Source organism: Chrysochloris asiatica, unplaced genomic scaffold (genome assembly GCF_000296735.1).
Source record: "Chrysochloris asiatica unplaced genomic scaffold, ChrAsi1.0 scaffold00013, whole genome shotgun sequence".
In the NCBI taxonomy this organism is placed as follows: domain Eukaryota; kingdom Metazoa; phylum Chordata; class Mammalia; order Afrosoricida; family Chrysochloridae; genus Chrysochloris; species Chrysochloris asiatica.
Window position 1 is genome coordinate 31,457,168 of NW_006408531.1, and position 16,091 is coordinate 31,473,258.

General features: G+C 39.6%; 1 protein-coding gene across 1 annotated transcript in view; it reads right to left on the bottom strand.

Moving 5' to 3' along the window:
* Positions 1-16,091, bottom strand: part of TPD52L1 (tumor protein D52-like 1) — a 139,497-nt gene that overhangs the window by 20,277 nt on the left and 103,129 nt on the right. Inside the window, exon 3 of the mRNA XM_006834732.1 lies at positions 15,134-15,282. Within this exon, the coding sequence (XP_006834795.1) occupies positions 15,134-15,282 (149 nt within the window). The remainder of the gene's footprint in view (positions 1-15,133; positions 15,283-16,091) is intronic.

A 16,091-nucleotide genomic window follows, 5' to 3' on the forward strand; every position in this document is an offset into this window, starting at 1 on the left:
TATATATATATATATATATATATATATATATATACACACACATATATTCAGTTCAGTTAAACTAAGGACATATTAAAAAACAAAAGCCACAAGATGTTTCAATTTTCCTTCTTTTTGTCATATTTTAAATTGTTGCTGTTGAAAATGTACACAGCAAAACATATGCTAGTCCATGATTGTGAGGGTTGGAAATGTAAAGGTAGATATTTTGTAGCAAGCAGGGGAGTGAATAAATTTTAGTCTAGGAGCGGAGATCCCTGGGACCATCAAGGGAGAAGAGCAGAGAGCGGGACCCTACCCAGAGAAGCAGTGATGCCTGAAATGGAGCCAGAGATGATGATGTGGAGAGATGGAGCAGCTGGGGACTTTAGACACAGAGAGGGAGAGGGGCTGTGTGCTGATGACCGGGGGGCAGGCTTGTAGTGATACCCTTTGGTTGGTTAATGATAAATGGAGGGGATTGTAACCGTGGCAATGAAACGATACACGATAGGATGAATGCAAAACTAATGCTCTCCCATGTAAACTATGATGTAATTCACAATAAAACATTAAATATATATATATGCCAGTCCAACAATTTCAACATATCCAATTCAGCAACAAAGATTACTTGCTTCAAATTATGCAACCATTCTCAACCACCTTTTTGGAATTCTTCTTCTATCATTAACATGAACTCACTGTCCCCTACTTTTCTTCTCGAACCTTTTGAGTTGTTGTTTATAATTTGATTCCATCCAATCAAACCCAGCAAGCTTCTTAAAAGATGTTCATTTCTGCTATTACCTTACCCGCCATCTGCTGCTTAACCCAGCGTTCCACTTACACAGTTCTCTCCAGTGACAAATAACCTCACAGTCACCAGATTCTTTTGACCCTCATCCCCCTCCCCCTTGGACTTTCTACACTGGAGAGTGTTATTTCTATACCATTAAGTTGATTCTGATTCAGACTTATAGCAACCCTATATAGGGCTTCTGAGGCTTTAAATCTTTATGGCAGCAAAAAGCCCCAGCTTTCTCCCACCTAAGGGACTGGTGGGTTTGAACTGCTGACTTTGAGATTAGCAGTCCAGTGCTTATCCTACAGTGCCACCAGGGCTCATTGCTGTTGTTGGTTGTGTGCCATGGAATCCATCCTGACTCATAGCGACCCTGTACAGGGTTTCTGAGGCTGTAAATCTTAATGGGAGCAGAAAGCCTCTCTTTCTCCTGGAGAACAGCTGGTAGTTTCGAACTGCTGCCCTTGAGGTTAGCAACCCAACTTATAACCACTAGGCGACCAGAGCTCCTTTTCAGGGCTCCTTAGTACTCCTTTGTTGTTGTTGTTGTTGTTGTTGAGTGCAGCTTATCCCGTCATTATGCCTGTTTGGTTCCTCAGTGTCTAGGAGGTCCCCTGCCCTCTACTGGTGGCTCCATGTCCTTGCTGAAGAACAATAACAGAAGTTGTTGTTAAATGCCGTCAACTTGGTTCCGACCCATAGCGACCCTGTAGAGAGTTTCCAAGGAGCGACTGGTGAGCTTGAGCCACCAACCTCACAGTTCAAACTGACTTTGCAATTTAGCGCATTATCCCACAGTGCCAAGTTGTTGTTGTCAGGTACCATCAAGTCAGGATCGACTCATTGTGACCCCATGCACAGCAGAACGAAACAATGTCCGATCCTGGGCCAACCTCACTACCGCTGCCACACTTGAGTCCATCAATGATGCCACCTGGGGGTCTTCCTCTTTTTCTCTGACCCTCCATCTTACCCAGCATGACATCCATCTCCAGCGACTGTTCCCTCCTGACAATATGTCCAAAGTATGAGAGACAAAGCTTAGCCATCCTGGCCTCCAAGGAGCACTCTGGCTGCACGTCTTCCAAAACAGATCTATTGGTTCTTTTGGCAGCCCATGGCACTTTTAGTATTCTCCTCCAACACCACAACTCAAAGGCATCAATTCTTCTACTGTCTTCCTTATTCACTGTTCAGCTTTCGCATCCATATGAGGTTATTGAAAATACCATGGCTTGGGTCAGGCGCACCTTAGTCCTCAAGCTGACATTTCTGCTCTTCAACACTTTAAAAAGTTCCTGTGCAGCAGATTTGCCCAAATCAGACAAATACGTCATCTGATCTCTTGACTACTGCTTCCACGAGTGTTGATAGTTGATCCAAGAAGAATGAAGTCCTTGACGACTTCAATCTTTTCTCCATTGATAAGAATGTTGTTTATTGGTCCAGTGGTGAGAATTTTTGTTTTCCTGACATTGAGATGCAACCCATACCGAAGGCTGTGTTCTTTGATCTTCATCAGTAAATGTTTCAAGTTCTCTTCACTTTCAGCAAGCAAGGTTGTATCATCTGCATATCACAGGTTGTTAATGAGTCTTCCTCCAATCCTGATGCCACCCCAGCGCCAAGAGGAGTGGTTAAAGCCCAAGCCTCTCTCCTCTTTCCCATTTAGGAAGCCTATTCACGCTCAGAGTTTTAACTAATATCATCCAAGAGGTTGCATCTCATCTTTCCTCATCAGTGGTGGTGCTGTGGAGTTGGTTCAGACTCATAGCGACCCTGTACAGAGTTTCCAAGGATGTAAATCTTTACGGGAGCAGAAAGCCTCATCTTTCTCCTGAGGAACAGCTGGTAGTTTTGAACTGCTGACCTTGTGGTTTGCAGCCCAATTCATAACCACTACGCTACCAAAGCTCATTGATAACTCATTGCTAGAAAGAAAACAACATTCCATGAGCAAAAAGTATACTCAATTTTGTTTATATTTACTTTAGAAGGCTATTTCACATATATAGTTCATTTTTGTTTTGAAAAATTATAATAGCTACAAGGCAATATAGCATGTTAAGTTGTTAAGTGCCGTTGAGGTCATAGTGACCTTGTATATGGGTTCCAAGGAGCGGCTGGTGGGTTTGAACCGCCAACTCTGTGGTTCACAGACTTTGCGTTCCAGTGCTTATCCTACAGCACCACACCAGGACTCTACAATACATCATAAGCAAGAAGAAAATAGATTTGAAATTTTTTCTTCTTATTAGAATTTTGGAATCGGTATTGTTTGAATATCTACCTATGCAGAATCCTGTAGCAGGTGTCATCTATAAGACTGTCCAAGACAAATTCCAGTCATGCTACTACTCTTAAAATTAAATATTTTATATGTTTTTCACACATAGCCCTAGAATGGATTTTGAATTTGCATGTATGCACCTCTGTATCTGCATTCCTTTATATGTGGGGAATGGTTAAATTAGGTCTCCCGATGGCAGTCCTGTGGATCTGCTTCTGAAAAGTCACACACTATGGAACAGTTCTACTCTGTACACATGGGGTCTTCATGACTTATAATTTACTTGATGACAGCTAATAACAGCAACAAATGTGAAATAAAATATTAATATCTAACTTGTTCAAGTGAAGGCAATGAAAGTGGAGCTATATGTTAAAGACCCGAAATAAACACATCAATCTTACTACAAGACTTTAGGGAGGTGTGATCTTCAAATGGCACATGCTGAGAATTCTTCAGAAGAAACAGTGTTCTGAACACATAGATACCAGACTCAGAAAATAGTCTTTAAAAACAAGAGTTAAATGTAATGTCTTCATTCTGAAAAAAACATGCAATTTGTATTCCAGTTATTAGGTTACTGACAAAGTCTTCACAACATCATATTTGGACTATGAAACCAGATCTTTGAAAAGTTCATTAAAAAAATGTCTGAAAGTCAGGAAATTTGGAAGTAAGGAAAACACAGTATTTATACTGATAAAATAACTTGCATTTGAAAATGTCCTATTTACAGAGGAAAGAATATAGACATATAAAATATTATTGTTTCTCAGTTTCGGCAAATTAGACAACAGGTAAATTTTGAACACCTTGTGTTGTGTGTTGTAGTCTACATTTGATGACTTAATTTACCAGTAACTAGCTACATAGACGTACATACAGTAACCATGCAATACATTTTCACTACTTTGTTTTACAGATACTTTAAGAGCAACATGGGAGGTGCATGTTCACAAGGATCTGACTACTTTAGATGTCATGAATGTTGTTTATGAATCATGTGACTATTTTTGTGTGAAATTTTTAAGTTAATAGCCAGATAGATAGTTAAATGCTGTCTTAAATAAAGATTGTAGGACTGTCAGCTCCTTATTTCTGAGTTTCTACAATGTTAAATCTGTAAGGCACTGGAGCCTAATTCCTTCAGATTACAGATTATGAAACTGAGACTCTGAAGTGTTCTGTTACATTTCAATTGACAGCTAAGGCCTCCAACCCACACCCAAGTGCCTGTCTTCCATCTGCATGTCTGGTTGCCTTGGAGATGGTAGGTATTTAAGGGTGAGCTAGGCCAGCTCTGAACAGCTTCTGTGCTTATGGAGGGAAAGGATCGTCTTGCATCTCAAGAATTCTAAGGTGCACTTCCCTTTCCACCCCCTACAGTTTTTATACCTTATCCCTAGGATAACCACCACATTTCAAGAAAACGATCAGTAGCCATTGTACATACATTACAGAGACCAATAATTGAGGGGAAAGATTCAAGGGTATAGGTAATGAGCGGGTTTTATATTTAGGGAAGTGATTTCCAAGAACAAAGCAACCAGGGACCCCATCAAAAATAGGACAGTGGGCTCAGAAGCACTTAAAAAAAAGGGGTACCATTCACACTATAGTCTAAAGGAAGGGTTCCTCTGGAGCTGGGTATTGAGCAGACCCTGTAAACTCATGCTGCATTCAGATTGAGTTTGTTCTTAAAATTGACCAAATAATAAACACCCCTATCCAGAAGCTAGATCCTGTTTCTTGAAGAAATTTCCTCGTATCAGAGAACCTCTCTGAGATGCAGTGCATTTGCATTTTACTCCCTTTACTATGTCCTGGTGTGATCCTGTAAGATAAGCATTGGACTGCTAACGACAAGGTTGGTGGTTCAAACCCATCAGCCACTCCTTAGAAACCCTATACAGGGTCGCAGTGAGTTGGAACCGACTGGATAGCACTTAATAGCTATGCTATGGAATTTGGTATAGAGTTCGTACCAGTAATAATACAATGTTTTTACACTTCCCATATAAAACTATTTCAATTGTACCTAAATATGAAAAGCAGTTTAAATGCCACCCTTCTGATTGACTTGGGAACCTTCTAATCTACATGGAAATGATTAACTTTTTAGATTAGTAGCATCTCTAATTGTAAGCCATATGTAGGTTACACCATAGTGAATTTACAACACTGATAAAGCTGAGGACTAAAACATTTTCCTTAAATAACAGATATTCTCAAATTCTTGTCAACTTTGCATCAGGTGACTAAGAAATTCGGATTATATACTTCAAGTCTGTGTTATGAGCCATTCCATACACCACTTAAAAAAACAAACAAACAAAAAACTTTCCACTGTGTCACAATTGGGGTTTTCAAATCTGCTTCATGGCCTGCCTGGACTTGCTGAGGGCAGGGTCTACATCTTGTTCATCTCTGTACCCCCATGTCTCAATAAATCAACAAAAGAGCGACATGAAGGCCAGAGGACGGAAATGCAGCCCAGTTCGTTCCCACACGTCAGCTACAGGTGTGAGTCAGAATCTCCCTGTGCGCAGCCTCTAACTCTTGAGGAGAGCAACTTCGACCTTGGTGAGTGAAGTCATTAAGGTGAAGCCTATGAACTCTAGAGCAATTTCCAAAATCAGCCCTATGGGGATATTACATGTTGCAAAAAGGCTCAAATCTTATCTAGTCCTAAACCTTGGTTTGACGTTATAGCAAAAGCAGCTAACATTTATTGAGCACTTTATCGGACTGGAGTCCCGGAGAGGTGCAAACAGTTAAGATGCTAAAATGAAAAGTTGGAGATTTGAGTTCACCTCGAGGTACCTCAGAAGAAAAGCTTGGTGATTTATTTCTTGCTCCCCACCCCCAAAATTAGCCATTGAAACCCCTATGGAGCACTGTTCTACTCGGACACATATGGGGTCACCATGAGTTCGATGGCAGCTGTTCTGTTTTTCTTTTTCTTCTTTTTTTAGTGAGCATAAGACTGCTTACTAGGTGATTTTTTGTTGTTGTGTTTTGAATACAAGCAGACTTGCTATTTTTCACTGAACATCAAGTCAGCTTTACTTTTCAGATTCAGTTTGTCACAGTGGTCAGCATTTAGCTGCCTGGGCAGGTTAGTTGCTAGGCTAGCCCACTGACTGGGAGCCAGCTTTTTATTAGTGAGAAGTAAGGTTCTCTACAAGCCAAAGAAGTCATTCCATGGACTTGCCATGCAGATTCCTCCGGTTATGTACTAACGTGAAAGCCAATGCCAAAAATCCAAAGGGGTAGGTAAGCATGTCATCCAAAATGTGTGGACTCAAAATATTTTGACACACACAAAAAAATGCATAACAGCACTGCACAGGGTTTCTGAGGAGCGGCTGGTGGATTTGAACCACCTACCTTGCGGTTCAAACTGACCTTGCAGTCCTTTACTTATTCTATAGCGCCACACCAGGATTCCCACCTATGGGTTAGGTCGTAATAAGATCCTCACTGAACAAAAAATGTGAGCCCTAGATTTCAGCCCAAGCAACTAGACTCAGTGACACACAAGATTAACCACAGGTATGCACTGTCCTGGGGTGAACCGTCCCAATATCCATCCAGTAGCCAAGTGTGACTCAAAGGCCTAAGAGTCACACTTGATTTCTTGATTCACTCACCCCCCACCTCCAAACCATTGAGAAGTACTGCTGGCTTCACCTCCAAATCCTATCTCACCTCCATCCAAGACTCTCCTTCTGTCCAGTGTTAGCACCAACATCACCCACCTACCCTGCTGCACTAAATTCAGAAATAATTGTCTGGCTTCTATTCCTGGCTCTCCCTCTGATCTTTTCAAAGTGCTTGAAATAAAGCTCTGCATCCTTCCATGAAGAATCCTTGGTGGTGCAATAGGATAAATGTTGGGTTGCTAACTGAAAGGTTGGTAGTTTGAGCTCACCAATCCTTCCCAGAAGAAAGATGCAGCAGAATCTGCTTCTGAAAAGACACAGAAAGCCTATGAACAGTTCCACTCTGTTCTGTAGAGTCACTGTGATTCCAAATTGACTCTATGGCAGTGGATTTGTTTGTCCTCTCTATGACTTGGAACACCTCACCTTCATTTCACTACTTTCCAGATAAATGTCTTTTCAACCCTGCAAAGCCAGTTCTTGCCTTAGGGCATTTACAACATTTCCCTTGGCCAGAGAGCTCACCTGCAGTTATGTCCTCATTGTCAAGGCACCCAATCAAAGCAGTTCCTGTACCCTCCTCCCAGTCACTTTTTAAAACACCATTCTATGCTATTTCCATGCTAATTCTATGCTATTTCCATCAATGCACTTCCAGATAGTATTTTATTTTATTACTTATTTCTTTCTCTTGTCTCTTTTGACATTCCAGGAGAGTAGGAACCCTGTTTATCTGGTTGAATCCTATATCCTGAGGATTTAGATTAGCACCTGGGCAGAAATTGTAATAGTGGTGCTGTTCTTAGGTGTTTTGGAGTCAATACCGAATCATAGTAACCTTATGCACAACAGAAAGAAACACTGCCCGGTCCTGTGCCAATCTCACAGTTGTTGCTACACTTGAGCTCATTGCTGCTGCCATTGTGCCAATCCATCTCATTGGAGGTCTTCCTATTTTTCTCCAACCCTCCACTTCACCAAGCATGATGTCCTTCTCTAGGGACTGATCTCTGCAGTTAATATGTCCAAAATATGAGAGATAAATCCTGGCTTCTAAGGAGTATGCTGACTGTACTTCTTCCAAGACAAATTTGTTTATTCTTGTGGAAGTCCATGGTACTTTCAATATTCTTCTCCAACACCATAACTCAAATGCATCAATTCTTCTACAATCTTTCTAATTCATTTTCTAACTTTCACATGAATATGAGGCTATTGAAAATAGCACAGCTTGGGTCAGGTACAGCTTAGTCCTCAAACTGGCATCTTTGCTCTTGGACACTTCAAAGAGGTCGGTGTGCAGCAGATTTGCCCAATGTAGTACGTCATTTGATTTTTTTACTGCTGCTTCCATGAGTGCTGGTTGTGGATCCAAGCAAAATGAAGTCTTTGACAACTTGCATCTTTTCTACATTTATCATGATGTCATTTACTGATCCAGTGGTGAGGATTTTTGTTTTTTTCATATTGAGGTACAACCCATACTGAAGACTGCGGTCTTTGATCTTCATCAGTAAGAACCTCACAGTTGTTGTTGTTCAGTGCCGTCAAGTCGGTTCTGACCCATAGAGACCTGTATAGGGTCTCCGAGGAGCTGTTGGTGAGCTTGAACCACTGACCGTGCAATTCAAACTGATTATGCATCCCAGCACATTAACCACAGTGTCATACCAGGAACCATTAATTATTATTTATTGAGTGAATAACTGTCATGTCCATTTAACATCTTGAAGAGACAGGTTGATGTTGAGAAAAAATGTTGTTGTTAAGTGCTATCGAGTCAGTTCCAACCCATAGCAACCCTGTATACAGTTTCCAAGGAGCAGCTGGTGAGCCTGAACTGCCAACCTGACAGTTCAAACTGACTGCAGTCCAGCGCATTTGCCCACAACACCACACCAGGATTCTGGAGAAAGAATAGCCCTATAAGCCCTATTAATATGTGACGTGACCTCAGCTACAATGATTTGCTTCTCTCCTGCTTCACATAGGCTACGCCTCAGCTGAAGGATCCGTCCATGGCTCTGATTCATCCTTCAGAGTTCAGCATAAAGTTACCCCAGGAAACCCTAGAAGAGGTTTGATCCTTTGCTTTACATTCTCAAAATAACTTGTATTTTTCTGTGCTTCACTTTTCAAATAACCATTTAAACACTTATTTAAACTATTACAAATAACCATTCAAACATTTATTTAAATGGTTATTTGTAATAGCTTATAAAGACACAAACAAAACAAACACAAACCTTTTGTTTTCCTTACTAGATTATAAACTTCATAACCACAGGTAATAAATAGGTTCTATGGAGCTCAGGTAACACAGTGGTTATAAATTGGGCTGCAAACCTCAAGGTTAGTAGTTCGAAACTACCAACTGTTCCACGGGAGAAAGATGAGGCTTTATGCTCCCGTAAAGATTTACAGCCTCGGAAACCCTGTTCAGGGTCTCTATGAGTTGGAACTGACTCCACAGCACATAACCACCACCACCACCATTGTGATGAAGTCCTGGTGTGGCACTGTATGATAAAGCACTGGACCACAAAGTCAGTTTGAATTGCAAGGTCGGGGTTCAAATCCACTGGCGGCTCCTCAGAAAACCTACACAGGGTCGCTATGAGTCAGAACCAACTCTACAGCACTTAACTACAACAACAAAAGCATTCATTCAATAAAAAATTTGATATGAAGTTGATTAGCTGATTATGATTAAGTTGTTTCTCAAACATGGTAAAAACACTAGCTACAAATTCTCTTCCATGCAAAGAGGCTAACAGCCTTCCTTAACTTTGCCTGCTCTAGTTCCAAGAAAGGTGGTGGCTCTACTGGATAAGTTGTTGTTGTTGTTGTTGTTGTTAAGTGCCATCGAGTCGGTTCCGACCCATAGCGACCCTGTACAGGGTTTCCAAGGGTGTAAATCCTTACGGGAGTAGAAAGCCTCATCTTTCTCCCGCGGAGCAGCTGGTAGTTTCGAACCGCTGACCTTAAAGGTTCGCAGCCCGATTCGTAACCACTACGATAAGTACTAGACTGTAAACCACAAGTTTGGCAGCTCGAGCCCACCAGCCATACAGGAGAAAGAGAAGGCTCTCTGCTTCCCTAAAATACTGTTGAGTTGATTCCAACCCATAGTGACCCTGTTCAAAGTTTCTGAGGAGCAGCTAGTGAATTTGAACTACTGACTTTGTAGTTCGTAGTCCAGTGCTTATCCTACAGCACTACATAAAAATACACAGCCTGAGAAACTCTATACAGGGTCACTATGATTTAGAACTGACTTGATGACACTTAATAACAACAACAGCAGTTCCAAGAACCAGGAAGAGTACTTACTTCCCACCTCCCATCCCATCTTCATCAGACCTAGGGCAAAATATGATATTTGTTAGACACACCCTCTGTCCAGATATTCCCAGCCTTTACTCCACCCCCAACCAGAATTACTGCAATTTCCCTGCTCTGCATTTGATTAGCTTATCCCTAAAGTGTGATTAGAAAAGTGAAGCAGAAAGATCTTTCCTGGTTTCTACAGTTTAGAAGGAAGTTCAGATCAGCATGCCATAACGCCTGTGGGCTTGGATAAAACGCAGACTAAACCTGTCCCAGGAAACTGGAAATTATTTAGCTTCATACTATCAGGACCTGTTGTAGGATATAAAAGTATAAAGACAACGACAGAAATTGCTGTCAAATGTTATTAGGTGCCCTCCAGTCAGTTCCAATTCATAGTGATCCTAGATACAACAGAATGAAATACTACCCGGTCCTATGACATCATCACAATTGCTCTGTTTGAGTCCATGGTTGTAGCCTCTCTGCCTATCCATCTGGAAGACCTTATGCTTTACAAAGCACTGTGGTTTTCTCCAGGGACTGGTCCCTCCTGATAACATGTCCAAAACATGTGAGACAAAGTCTCATCATCCTCACTTCTAAGGAACATTTCAGATTTTTTCATTCACAGATTTGTTCACTCTTCTGGTATATTTAATGGTATATTTAATGTTCTTAGCTAACACTATAATTCAAATGCATCAATTCTTAGCCTTCCTTTTTCACTGTTTGGTTTTCATATGCATAGGAGACGACCAAAAATACAATTGTTTGGATCCGGTAAACCATAGTCCTCAAAGTGACAACTTTAACCCTTTGTTGTTGTTAAGTGCCAACCAGTAGGTTCTGACTCAAAGTGACCTTTTATAGGATTTCTGAGGAACAGCTGGTGGATCTGAACCACCAACCTTGCAGCTAGCAGTCCAGTGTTTGTGCTACAATGCTCAGCAGATTTGTGTAATTCAATACATCATCTGATTTCTTGACAGTTGCTTCCATGTGCATTAATTATGGATCCAAGTAAAATGAATCCTTGACAATGTCAGTCTTTTCTCTGTTTATCATATTGTTGTTTATTGGTTCAATTGTGAGGATTTTTGTTTTCTTTACATAATAAAGGCCGTATTATTTTATCTTAATCAGTTGTTGTTGTTAAGTGCCCTCGAGTCGGTTCCGACCCATAGCGACCCTGTACAGGGTTTCCAAGGGTGTAAATCTTTACGGGAGTAGAAAGCCTGATCTTTCTCCCGCGGAGCAGCTGGTAGTTTCGAACCGCTGACTTTAAGGTTCGCAGCCCGATTCGTAACCACTACGCTACCAGATCTTAATCAGTAAGTAACTTCAAATCCTCTTTGCTTTCAGAAAACAAGGTTGTATCATCTGAATACCACAGGTTGTTAATGACCCTTTCCTGCAATCCTTATGCCACATTCTTCTTCATATGGTTCAGTTTCTTAGATTATTTGTTCTTAGTATAGATTGAATAAGTACAGTGAAAGTGTACAACACTAACACACACCTTTCTTGCTCTTAAACTACACAGTTTTCCCTTGTTCTGTTTGAACAAATGTCTCTTGAACAAATGAGCACAATTAAGTGTTCCGGAATACTGTTCTTCACAATGTCATCCATAGTATGTTATGTTCCACACAGTCAAATGCCTTTGTATAGTCAATAAAACACAAGTAAACATTTTTCTGGTATTCTCTGCTTTCAGCTAAGAACCATCTGATGTCAGCAATGATATCCCTGATTCCATGTCTTCCTCTGAATCTGGCTTAAATTTATGGCAGTTCACTGTGTGAGCTAAAATAATTTTTAAATTATTTTCAGCAAAAATTTATTTGAATATATTATTGTTGTTGTTGTTAAGATGTCAAGTAGGTTCTGATGCATAGTGACCCTGTATAGAGTTTCCAAGGAGCAGCAGGTGATTGTTGTTAAGTGGTGTCGAGTTGGTTCTGTCTCATAGCAACCCTGTGTAGGGTTTATGAGGAGCAGCAGTTGGGTTTGAGCCATTGATCTTGAGGTTAGCATTCCAATGCTTATCGTACTATGAATTTCCGCATTCTGTTGTGTTACCTGTCTTTCAAATGGGCACAAATACGGATCTCTTCCAGTCAGTTGGCCAGGTCTTTCAATTTCTTGGCACAGTTCAGTTTGATCCACTGTTGGCCTCTGGCCTTGGTTTGGCTCATGATACCGAGTTTCTCTCTCATCTCTCTCCATAGATGTAGTGGATTTGATTCCTGTGTATTCCATATGGCAAGATCCTCATGTAAAGTTGCTGTTCAAGTTATTGTAAAAAGGTATTTGCAACAAAAGTGATGATGTTGTTAAGTGCTGTTCAGTTGGTTCTGGCCCATAGTATAAGGTGTCCGAGGCTATATTTTAAAGTGATCCACATCAATGTGTGGTTTCTTATCTTCTTCCATGTTTTGTCATCATCAGGTTGGGGAAGACTGCTTAGCCTCTAGATATAAGCTGATAGACTCCCTGGTTTCAGTCAGCTCTACTCTGAGCTGTCTCTGGGCTGCCTGGATGAGCTCTTATGGTGCATAGGGAGACAAACCTATAGAACGCTTGCCCCACTTTACAGGGGAGAAAGAGGCTCTTGGTTCACATGGAAACCAAGGGAACTACATTGGGAAGATGTCAGGCTCTTGTTAAAATTGAATTTCATGTACAAAGGCCATCTTCACACAAAATTCTTATACTTTATTTCTCAGGAACTAGCAAGCAAATTTGGCCTCAGCAAAACTGAAGTAATTGGGGATTATTGACACCTCTTCTTATTATGAGGCCTCTCTAAGACCAGTGAGAAAGTACTAGTGGAGAAAATAACTGATTCATTCTTAGGTATGAAGAATGTTCAATGGGTGATACCAGGTAGGAAAATGTATAACACAAACAAATTCTTCATGGTGGGATCTGGAGCTAGCATTAGGACTAGGATAGGAAATCTCTATAGTTCTCCAACACACAAAAAGAAGTAAAATTAAATATCCAGTCACCTTCTTTCTTTGGTACTAGACCATGTGGCAAATAAAATATTTTAAACCACTAGAAAAGTTCTACAAAAGTTAAATATTTCACATAATTTAAAAGTAATCCAATAAACTATGCTTATAGAATAACCAAAGCTATTCTTTGCCTTACCTAACGCAAGACAAAAAGATAATGCCAAGAGCAAAAACATTTCTGTTGGCCAAAATTTGGCTCAAAATATTTCTTACAAAATGAAGGGTCTTCAAAAAGGTCATGGACATGCACATTATGAAAAAATTATGCATGGATTACCAATTTATTTTGAACCAAAATTAATGTGTTCTATGTTATAGGAGTCCTGTTATGGCGCTGTGGGTTAATGTGCCAGACTGTAAAACAGTTTGAACTGCAAGGTCAGTGGTTCAAGCTCATCAGTCACTCTTTGGAAACCCTATACAGAGTCGCTATGGGTTGGAACAGACTCGACAGCACTTAATAACACCAATAAGTTGTTATAACATGTCTGAACATGACCTAGTTTGAGGTACTAGTAAGGACAAGACACCAGTTTGAAAGGAACCTCTATCAGAGCAACATGAATTCTGCTGAAATTGAAGCAAGAGCAAAAAAGAAATTTATAGTGAAGAATGGTGAAATCACTTATGCTTTATGGAAGTTTATGGGGACAATGTCCCCAAGGAAATCAGCAATTTACAAATGAATAATTTGTTTTAAAAAGGAATGAGACAATGTCAAAGACATAGTCCATACTGGCAGACCATCCACATCAATGTCCAAGAAAACAATTTTGTTCATGTTCATAATTAAAGAGGACTGACAACTACATCAACAAAAGCCAACACTACAGCCAACATAATTGATTCAGGTTACACAACTCTGACTAAAAAATTAAAGTTGAGCAAACTTTCTGCTCTATGGGTGTCAAAGCTGTTGCAACCAGATCAACTGCAGACAAGAGCAGGACTTTCAGTATGATTTTAAACAAGTGTGATCTAGGTCCTGAAACATTTCTTAGAAGAACTGAAACATGGATTTACCAGTACGATCCTGAAGACAAAGAAAAGGCTACCAAAAGATGCAAGTGGTCCAATCAAAGCAAAGACTGGTCAAGAGCAAAGATCATGACAACAGTTTATTTGGGGTGCTCAAGGTATTTTTCTTGTTGACTTTCGGGAGAGCAAAAAGAAAAAAACAAAACAAAACAATAACGTGTGCTTATATTTTGAGTGTTTTGAGAAAGTTAGCCACAACTTTTACAGAAAAACACCCGAGAAAGCTTCACTAGAGACTCCTTGTTTACCAGGAGAATGCTCCTGCTCCTTTTTCTCATTAAACAAAGATGATTGTGTGAGATTTTCAAGGTGAAATCATTAGATACCCACCTTAAAGACCTGGCTTGGCTCCTTCTGACTTCTTTTTGTTGGCTTATCTTAAAAAATCTTAAGCGGGCACCCATTTTTCTTAAGTTAATAATGTGAAAAAGATTGCATTGACATGGTTAAATTTCCTTGAACTTGATGGAATGCATGTTGAGAAACAAAATTAATATTTTTATTTTTATTTTTAGTTCCATTTTTTCCACAAACTTTTTAAATTCCCTCATATTTGGGCATTAGGTGCACATCCCCAAAAGTTGAGAGGTACAAGTTTTCTTTTACAATAATTGTCAACAAAGCTCTATGAAATTTGTTGGCCACTTATGACAGAAATTTTAAAAAAGTAGAGTGTCAAAGAGAAAATAGCCACTCATTTACAGATTTTCTAAGAAAAAATTAAGAAAATTGGTGCTTCACAAATGTAAACCATAAAATCCTGGGAAATTTGTTTGAGTGAAAATGAAGTTTTAGTGGTCAATTTTATTTGATGAAACTGTTTGACATATCTATTCACATGCAACATATTACACATATTTCTTTATACTGCTTCTAAAGAAAATATTTTTTACTAGCTACAAACACCAAATCCACCTTGTAAGGGGTGAGTGTAACCAAAGATTAGTGGGGATATAGCAGCCAATGACATTTTTTAAATTTCTGCTCAAATCATACTTACGCAGTAGTACTTTGCATGTCATGCCAGCTTCTGCTGAAGTTCTGCTTTAATTCATTCATTAGGTTCATGCCGAGTTTTTGTTTGATCTCAACTAGATGCCTTTCTTTTGCTGATAAAACTTGTCTTAAAGTTGTGATTTCGTCTTCTAGCTACAGAGAGGAGAGAAAATGGTATGGGGGAAATGTCAGACCAGTTAAAAATAACAGTTGAAAAATGCAAAAGCTCTTGAAGCTGTCCAGCAGCAATCTGCATGCTCTTCTTTAAACAGTTCCCTGCTTGGTTATTCCAAAATACTATATGTAGTGTACTCTCATATTTAAATACACAAATTGATTTACTGGATCTAATATCATATAAATAATCAATGCTTCTGCAGAAAATCCAGATTGCACAAAGAAATATTAAAAAGAGAGCAAAATCATCTTTTACCTACTAGAAAATAGTCAACACATATTTCTTAGTTCACTTACAAACACTTCTACAATTGTACATAGATAGAATTTTTGAGCAAAATTTGGTTTTGTACTATACACCTTCTTTTATAAACAACTTATTTTCAGGGATCTTCCTTTATGAATAAAATTAGTTATATAGTCATTTAATGACCAACTTGTATACCCTTATGATTATAAGAATATAGAATAATTTATCAGTTAATTATTAATATATTGTACTTACATTTTTCTTCTCTATTATCAGAGTGATGCAATAAATATTCAGGTTTCTGTACTTGGAAATAGCATGATTACTCCCTGACATAGTCTAGAAATAGAGTGCCTATTGGTGTGGTGGTTTGAGTTGCTGTGATTCTGAGGGCTATGCCACCGGTGTTTTAAATAACCAGCAGGGTCACCCATGGTGGACAGGTTTCAGATGAGCTACAAAACAAAGACAGACTAGGAAGAAAGAGTGACAAACTACTTCCGAATCGCTAGTCACTGAAAACTCTATGAATAGC